Source organism: Anarhichas minor, unplaced genomic scaffold, assembly GCF_050575085.1.
Source record: "Anarhichas minor isolate MPS153535 unplaced genomic scaffold, ASM5057508v1 ptg000058l, whole genome shotgun sequence".
Taxonomy (NCBI): Eukaryota; Metazoa; Chordata; class Actinopteri; order Perciformes; family Anarhichadidae; genus Anarhichas; species Anarhichas minor.
In genome coordinates this window covers 2,515,334-2,525,000 of record NW_027466504.1, presented here as the reverse complement: position 1 = coordinate 2,525,000, position 9,667 = coordinate 2,515,334, and the positions used below count along the sequence as shown (strand labels likewise).

Sequence of the window (9,667 nt, the reverse complement as noted above, 5' to 3'; positions counted from 1 at the left end):
ATCAAATGTCAGATGCACCCACTGTTCCTCTGACAACAGACGGCCCGGACTTCAGACTACACAAAGCTACCTGACTGTAACGGCACATTACCTCACAACTGAATGGGAGATGAAGAGCCATGTTCTTCAGACACGCCCCCTTGAGTCTCACCAGCGAGGATTTGGCATTTCTGCTTTTTTGCTGTATTGAAAACGTACCGAACTGTGGCACCACTGTGTCGTATTAAACCGAACCGAGAATTATTTGAACCGTTACACCCCTAATATGTGTGTGTGTGTGTGTGTGTTTCATCAGGCGTGTGCGGGAGGAGCATGTCCAGTCTAAGTCAATCGCTCTGGAAGGAACAGGTACAGTGCGCTGGAGGTTAAAACTACGATTTATGTTTAAGGAAATTCATCTAAGCTCTACTGAGTGCAGCAGTGGGGGAACTTTTAGTTAGAGGTTGGAGGGTCAGAGGTCACTTCACAAATACAATTTGACAAATTAAATTAAATTAATGTTTTCATCTGGATTATTATTATGAAACAGATGTTCTCATTCCAATCCAGCTGGAATTTGTTAATGGGTTGATTCACAATAAGCAAAACACCAGATCAAGATTTCAGAATCTGAAATGTGTGATATGGCAAAATTGTTGGCAAACAATACCCTATTTAGAGGTGATGATGTCTCATGAGGTTTGTTTCTGCTGGCAAAAAAAAATCAGTTACCACAGGTTTAATTTCTATTCAAAGGGTACAGACCGCTTCTTACGGAGTTACGTTTTTGAATCTGTTTCCTTAAGTCTTGCAAAACTCATTTGAGAAATGGGGTGGGCGGGAAGACGGCTGCATTTTATAAGTTACAGAAACAATCAAAATTTTAGTAAACGTATAATTAAATGATTTCACATCATTCATAATCTGATTATCATAGATTTCATACTTAATCAGACTGACTGAAAGTGGTTTTAATCTAACATCAGTCTTTGACGGGAGTCACAACGTCCTGATTGTTTTCTTTAACTTTCCAGTGATGCCTAAAGGAGTTGTGAATGACAGAGCCATCAGCACACCAAAAGGTACGAGCCCACCGTGGCGTTTGAACCTCCACAACACAAGTGCCAGTGTTGCTCGGAAGAAAACCCAGACTCCGAACAGTATTTCTTCTTCTACACATGGTCGTGTTCTCACAGTCCGTATGCCTAAAGTGTATCTTTGAAAATCTTAAAAAGAAATACTTATTACGATTCTTTCCAAGAGTCTGATGTTCAGATGGATATCAATCTCATGTCTGTGTCTTTGGAGTTGAGATGTAGTTAGCCTAGTTTAGCATAAAGATTGGAAGCAGGGAGCAATTGCTAACCTGGCTTTGTTTAGACTGTTAACAGACAGAAATCTTAAAACAACACTTGCTGGAGCCATTTGTTAAAATTATTTTAGATTTACCTTTTAATTGATTAAACATTTCAGTCTGTCATCTGTCCTCCCTGTAATCCAGGAGTCAACATCAATTTGACATTTGACGAAGTCAGCGCGATCTTCAGTGACCGAGGAATAAGTGAGCTACTCTGACTTCTCACTCAATCCCACTGATCAGGTGTTCGGCAGCAGTTTATGAGCATTATGAGAACCTTAATCTGTCTACTGTGTCCCCCACAGGTGTCGTCGGGGAGACCAGTGTTCTTCACGTGCAGTCAAATGAGCAGCAGTGAGTGCACTACTTCCGTCATTGCCTCCACAGTCCATGTTTTCTATCAGTTCTAGTTCTGCAGGCATTTTCCACATGTAGTTTGTGACAGTAACAATAGTTTCATCTAAATAAATGGTTAAAGCTGTAGTTTTAGTCACCTAAACCAGCATTTGTGAAAATATATTTTCACAATAAAACCCCCAAGAGACTCTAGATTTTTGCACGTCGCGCAGGCTATATTTCCAGGTCAAAGGCGCGGCTGTAAAATTATGGAAAAACACATTTCACTTCCTATAAATTCTTCACAATAAAAGCACCCACCCTGCCTGTAATTGTTGCAGTTTACTCTTCCTCCCTGCAGTATTAGTAGACTTATTGAAGAACAATCGCTAATGAAGCTCCTTTAATTCCATGATGTTCACATGCTGTCCACACCTCACTGAGATCCGAAGTCAGTGCGAGCCATATCACCTTTGCATGTCGAAAATCAGATCTCGGAGCGTACAGACTTGACAGTTAATGTGTCCTGGCATGATCAGATTACAAAAGTGTCAAGTGTAACTTTTTTTTAAAGTTTAAATATATATATTAGTGCTGGGCAACGATTAAAATTTTTAATCGCATGGTTATGGCGAAGTTCAATAATGAATTCAAAAGTAGTGTATTGTGCACTTTTATTTTAAAAGTACTGCTATATGAACAAAAGTGCAATAACATTTGGTTTGCAAACACTTAAAACACATGAGGTGCTTTTTAACAGCAGTATTCCCTTTACACCAGTGGCGGGCCGTGCATTTTATACCTGGGCCTTCACTGCTGTCTTACCACCTAGCTAATAACCTAATGATGGCGCCACAGCTACGGTTATTTGTTTCTAGGGGTGTAACATCACGTATTCGTATTAAACCGTTCGGTACGAGGCTTACAAACCGAACAATAATACTAGTGCATTTGGAAAATGCAGAAGCTTAAATTGTGGTAAATATAATGTTTTCGGTGGAGACACCGGTCTGTCTGTCTTAGTTTTCGGGTCAGCGTCTGACCCCGGAAGCAAAACAAAACACAGCTGAGGCACGTATATTCTGCGAGGCTATGCTAAACTAGCTTAGTAAGGAAAATACGCACAAACTCGCGCTATATTCTCCCCTCAGCGTTTAGGCAGCTGTTCCCTACTGATTCAAACAGGGCTAAGCAATCGCCACACAATTCCCATTTCTCCAGACCATAATTCTTGTTTGTAAAAGAAAACAGCCCAAACAGATTAAATTATCCGGACCCTAAACCCACGCAGGACGGTATGCTTCATAATTAACGGACAATGCATATGGTCAAAATCGATGTAATTAACACAATGACAAGAGCGAACTCTGAAGAACCAGTCACATATATTTAAAACAAAGCATGACAAAACAATCCAGCAACGCTCACACTAAAGAGCAAGGGCCATTCAAATAGTATTTACATCAGCGAATAATATCCATAAATGACACGATAGGCAAAATTAACACACTGCAGATGTAAAGAAAACAAAAGCAGTTTCACTTACCAAATGCTGTTCTATTTAACGACAAAGTCCATCCTCCTGTCTTTGTTTACAAAGAGTTCAATAACGCGGCTGTGCAGTACATCCCTGCGTTTTAGTTCCAGCAAGAGGTCCTTTTCGATTGCCATGGATGCCAGTGATGACAGTCGAGCCTCCCCAGTTGCCAATGCGTAAAGTTGACGCATGCTCTCCACCAGATCTTTCTGCTGAAGGAAAGCCAGTAGATCAGCAGGGCTTTTTCCTTCAAAGTCAGCCATGGCGTACATTACAGTCAGTTCTGTTTTAAGCCGTGTCAGATCATCAAACAGAGATCAGTGACTCTGCGTTAGGTTGGAGAAGGCCGAATCCAGGAATTTCTTCCGATATGCCTCATACACCAAGACGTTCATTCGCAAATAACAGGCATTCCCAGCAATACAATTTGCACCTCTTCTCCGACCCTGTCAGCCAGGAATACCGTTCATAGTTTGCGGACTGAAAGTGGCGCACAAATCCTTTTCCTGGCTGGGTCAGGGCTGCTAGCTGTGGGGTTGGCCGTCCATTTCTTACTATGTCCAGTTTGTCCGGAAATGTCCTTCTTGAGAAAGGCGTTCCCAGTAACTCCGCCACTAAATCAGTTTCTCCTCCTTCCGCCATTTGATGTTAATAAAACAAAGCGTGGTAAAAAAAACTAAAAATGCCATAATTTCTTCCATATCTTTCCACTTGAACTCTGACTATTACAACCTAAGTTCTGCTAGCAAGCATAAGTTTCACTTTATTCACGGGCTCGCCCACTGACCAATCACAGCACACTCTGCACCTCGCGGCAGAGCTGCACCTGGACACTGAGCTGCATGTAATGCTGACGTAGCTATAGGCCGGCTAGCAGGCTCTGACACGTCAAAGAATACGCCCAACATGTCAAACTAAATATCTGATTGGTTGAACACCATGACAATCAACAATATCGTCCCCATTCACTTAAACTGCACAGGGATTCACTTGTGAGTCTGCAGGCCTCGGGCCTCTCTTCTTACCTAGAGACACAGAGGTGAAATCTGATTGGATAAAAGCTCTACTTAAAACAAGCTGCACTGGAAGCAGAGCAACTGAGGAAGATGATAGCTGTGCAATGAGAAAATAAGATAATGGGAAAAATATTTTTATAAATTATAATTCATGTAGTGTATTTAAGAAAAATTATTAAATTATAAAATAGATATAACTTTGTGATTCTGTTTAGGCCAGCAGAGAAGGCCCTGACGGCCTGCCACTGCTTTACACAGTACCAGTTCTATCTCTTCACTATCTGTGCTCAGTGTGTGACTATGTGAAACGTTCCACTGCTGTGAAACAGGAATAAAATGTTTCAGCACGTTTCATCTAAATGTATGTCTTGTGTCTTCATGACAGTCGGAGCATGTGAATGCAGCTCTACTGTTCTTCAATATAATGCTGTAACTCCGAGGTGATGATGGTGACCCAGCGATCAAAGAATAAAGACACTTTACGCACAATTTAGGTGTATTTTCCCTTTAACTCACGAGATGCAGGTAGCATGTTTTATACTTAATGTGAATATAATTCATACTTTGTTGGCATCTTATTCTGAAAACCGGATGTTCGTCTGAAGAAACCGGATGTTGTCTCACATTAATCTTTCTGCTAACTCTAGTCCTTTACTCGCTCCTTGTGTGTGTGTGTGTGTGTGTGTGTGTGTGTGTGTGTGTGTGTGTGTGTGTGTGTGTGTGTGTGTGTGTGTGTGTGTGTGTGTGTGTGTGTGTGTGTGTGTGTGTGTGTGTGTGTGTGTGTGTGTGTGTGTGTGTGTGTGTGTGTGTGTGTGTGTGTGTGTGTGTGTGTGTGTGTGTGTGTAATTATTTTATCGCGTGTTAACGCAGTTAAAAAAATTAATAAATGCAATACCAGTTGATGCCAGCAAATCACCCAAACGGTGGAGGGAGGCTTCAGCAGACTACGTTGGATGCAGCGTGTGGGAGATGTATAGATAAACAAAAGCAAGACTGTTCCGTATCGCCCGTATCTTGTGCGCATTGCCGACCTGAGGGCGGATCCGCCCCGGAATCGACTGCTATCTGGGAAGCTAACAAATGCTACAGCAAAGTGGATATCCACAAACTTCAGCCTCCTACCTCACCGACCTGCTTCACCACCACACTCCATCCTGTCCGCTCTGCTTCTCTGATGCCAACATCCTGTCCCTTCCACTCCGGACATGGGGTGACAGAGCCTTCTCCATAGCTCAAAAAGCTATGGAGCTCATATAGCTCATATTCAAATCACAAATCAAAACCCACCTATTCAGAACTGCTTTTAATGTGACCGATATGTGTTTTAAAATTTTAGTGTATAGCTTTCTTTTATGATGATTTTAATGTAAAGTGTCTTTGAGAATTATGAAAAGCACTCGATAAATAAAATGAAAGAACGCACCTTTAGGATCGCAACGAATGACTGCACGTATGACCCTCCCTCAAGACGCACCATCACAAGAAGAATGCACAAGTTGTATGAAAAGGAGAGGACTACAAAAGCAACGGTGTTACAACGTGCACCAGCTGTTGCTCTCACTGGAGACTACTGGACATCGCTGGGTAACCATAATGACCTTGGAGTTACAGCATTATATTGATGAACAGCTGCATTCACATGCTCTGACTGTCATGAAAACGGAAGACACATTTGGCTGAAACATTTTATTTATTTACAGCAGATGGTGCAAGAAATATAACTACTACTGTGTAAAGGGAATACTGCTGTTAAAAAGCACCTTATTTATTTTAAGTGTTTGCGAACCAAATGTTATTGCCCTTCTGTTCATATAGCAGTACTTTTAAAATAAAAGTGCGCAATACACTACTTTTGAATATATTGAACTTTGCGCATAACAATGCGATTAATCACAAAAGAATCATTCGATTAAAAATTGTAATCATTGCACAGCACTAATATATATGTATATACGATGTATTTTCTTCTCACCAGTGGTATATTTCCAAGCACTTTAAGTTGTTTTCATCCAGGTTTGGAAGTGTCTTTCTATGAGATTACTGTCTCCACAAAGTAAAAGGGAGGCGCATGGAATTTAGTTTCGTGCTGCTCACAGAACTTTTTCATTTGGGAATCCCTTTCATGGCCTCTGTTACTAGTCTTAAACATTTGTATTTACATTTAAATGGTAACTCTTGTCCAATATTGCATTGCATTAATATTTGCTGTCTTATATTTCATGTGTTTAGGAGACATTTCTGTAGAGAAGATGTCATTTTTAAAACTCTGCTTTCGTATGTGTGTTTCAGAGCTCCTGGACTGAGGCAGTGGAACGTGCAGTCTCCTCTCCGCCAGAGGAAAAAGTCATCTAAAGATTAATTTTTTTTTTGCCTTTTCTACAACTACTCTTACTACTTGTTACATTGTTCCATCTACGTGATTTATATTCTCATCTTTTTCGTTGATACACTCACTGTTTATCGTCCTATCTTTTTGGTTATAACGGTATAGAATATATTTTTTGTTGCCATATTCTTGCAGGTGTACACTATGTTGCCAAAACATTTATTTAATTCCTGCGATTTGTTTAGTTTTTCAGTCTCACAACTTTGAAAGGGAGACATTTACAGCGAGCGGTGAACAGCTGTTTGTGTGGCTCCTCTTCCTCCTGCCGCTGCCCCCCACCCCACCCCCAGGTGACACATCTCGTTACAGGATCAAACGTGACAATATCAAAATACATATTGTGTTTTTAAATAAACATATAAGCACGTGAGAACAAACTGCTCTTATCTGCAACTCTTATTAGCATAACTTCCACATGTACGTTACTGCCACGGTACAGACTCCCTCCAGGTTCCCATGCTTCACCTACATTCCCTGTGAAGCAGCCGCCTTTGCGGCAGCATCCGCTCGGGCATTACCGAGGGAGACCGTGTCTTTATTGGAGGTATGTGCATCACATTTAAAGATAACGACTGCTGAAGGCAATAATAGGGCATTTAAGAGGTTATTAACTAGGGAACCATTTTTGATTGGAGTGCCTGCAATGGTAAGGAAGCCCTTTCTCTTCCATGTTATGCCAAAATCATGACAGGCCCCAAATGCATAGCGAGAGTCAGTGTAAATTGTGACCCTCTGTGCTATTTTACATGGTTCAGTAAGGGCAACCAATTCGGCCTGCTGTGCAGAACACGAGTCAGGCAATTTTCCTGACTTGACGACTGAGTGGTCACTAACAACTGCATAGCCTGCGTTGATTGTTCCCAGTAGATTACGGGAAGCACTGCCATCTGTGTATAGAACAAAATCACAGTCATTAGGTGGCAATGGTTCATCAACTAAGTCCACATGTACCTGATGTGTTTCACTAGTAACAGCATCACAGTCGTGAGTCGTGACTGACTGCCATTGTTCAATACTTCAATCGTAGGTTATGGGGTAAAGGTTAATGATGATGCACATACCGGGGCCGGCGGGCTGTCCTGTTGTAGAGGTGGTACCCACGGATAAACAGGTGGACCTCGGCTATACTGCTGTTGGGTACGGAGATCACGAGCCTGTCCTTGTGAATAGAAGTTTCCTCCTTCTCGATTTCCTCTACCACGCCCCCTGCCCTTGTCTTTGCTGTCCCTGCCTTTGCTGTTCCTACGGGCAGTCTCTGGCCCAATGGCCCACTTGTCCACACACAAAGCTCGGAAATTGTCCCGGAACCTGTGGTTGCTGTAGGGTCATGTGGTCATCCAGGTCAAAATGTTCATTTGAACCTGAAAGTTCAAGTTGTGGTCTTGAGCATTGAAAAATACAGCAATGTATTCAAAATAAAAATAAGTGAATGAAAAGTTTTTTGGGTTGAATATGATTTTTTTAACTTTCATATATATTTTGATATTTGAGTTTTTATATTTATCAGTTTCAGATTCTATATTTTCAGATTGAAATCTTTTTTTTTTCGGTTTCAAATCTTTTTTTCACTTTCAGGTCGTTTTTTTTTCAGTTCAGATCGTTTTTTTTCAGTTAAAACTTTTGACCCTGATCTAACGTGGGGGGCGTGGCATCAACTGAGAGGGGCGTGTCACCATGAGTGACAGCATAAGAAAGAAGGCTGAGGACCGTCCTCAACCACGTTGCCTTCAGGTAACGTGGGCACCACGAGAATTATAATTCAACACTTTCTATACACCATATTCACGTAAGTTAAAAAAAAAAATAATACGCTAGTGACAAAGTTCTGTTTAGCAAGCTGTTTTAGCCTCTACTTGGCACGAATCACAGTAAAAGCAATAAACTATGCCATATTGGGCCGTTCAACTACTACACTTTAATGTCTGACGTTTCGCACACACCACTGTGAACGTAGCGTAGTATCCTTGCGATGGCGTCCGCTCCACCCGGACCGCTTGCTGGCGCCGCGTGCAGGTCGACGTTATTTTTTTATAGATACTAGAAATTATCCTAAATATGATGATTGTAACATAGCGTCATACATAAAGGGAGAAGATTTATTTAATGCTATTAGCTAGTGTTCGTGAATTTTTCCCTCCTTACAGTGACCAGCTCAAGTCCTTAAATGTGTGTTGTCTTTCTTAACACAATGTCAACTATAATTCGACAGTGGCTGCAGCTGCACAGAGCTTTATAAATGTGCTCACACAGAACCTCTCTCAGGGACAGCAAGAAGAAGGACGAAAGCAGCAAGAGCCATCGTCTTCTGTAGAACAGGACATGGCCAGGTTTTACTTTTTATGGAATTTCATTTTTCATGTTCATTTAATGCTAGTTTGACTAGTTCATATGAATATTCATCATATTTTAATCTAATTGTTTTTTTAATCATGTAGATCTTTCCCTGGGTTTTTCACAAGAAAAAGTAACCGTGGAAAGCGAAAGATAGAGTCTAAAGACCTGTGGCACAGCATCTACAAAGACCTGGAGGCCTTTTTAGTTTCTATGCATACCTGTTAAACATCAATGCAACCTCCTCTGAAGAGTTTGACCTTGCCCAGGCAGGACTTGGAAAAAGACATCTCAACATGTCCAGGGATATGGTCCATGAAGAGGTATTGCCAGTGGCAGCTGGTGGAAAATGTTCTAGGTAGGGCCACATCCAATCAATTTCAGCAAACAGTATGATTTAATGCAAAAGAATTAAGGTATCAAATGCGTATTACTACTTTGCAGTTAAATATTTAACCTTTATTCCAACATGAAAAAAAGCAGTAAATAACACTTTGATAAACACGTCAGGACATCTTATTTTTATCACCCTCACAGGGAATTCAGTATAATATAATGATATATATATATATATATATATCATAATATTCTGTATAATATAATAATATATATATATCATATAACACTATAATATAAAACACATATATAATTATTTATTTATAACTATATATCCATTTCTCAGACAGGTGCTTCATGTCTCTCACTCCCTAACTGTCCGTGCTGGA

The 9,667-nt window shown here is 40.8% G+C and overlaps 1 protein-coding gene across 1 annotated transcript in view; it reads left to right on the top strand.

The window, feature by feature from the left end:
* ncapd3 (non-SMC condensin II complex, subunit D3) overlaps window positions 1-8,660 on the top strand; it is a 53,560-nt gene extending 44,900 nt beyond the window's left edge. Inside the window, exons 31-35 of the mRNA XM_076077250.1 lie at window positions 296-348; window positions 1,014-1,061; window positions 1,481-1,540; window positions 1,642-1,690; window positions 6,515-8,660. Of these exons, the coding sequence (XP_075933365.1) occupies window positions 296-348; window positions 1,014-1,061; window positions 1,481-1,540; window positions 1,642-1,690; window positions 6,515-6,584 (280 nt within the window). The 3' untranslated portion in view covers window positions 6,585-8,660. The remainder of the gene's footprint in view (window positions 1-295; window positions 349-1,013; window positions 1,062-1,480; window positions 1,541-1,641; window positions 1,691-6,514) is intronic.
* The last annotated feature ends 1,007 nt before the right edge of the window (window positions 8,661-9,667 follow it).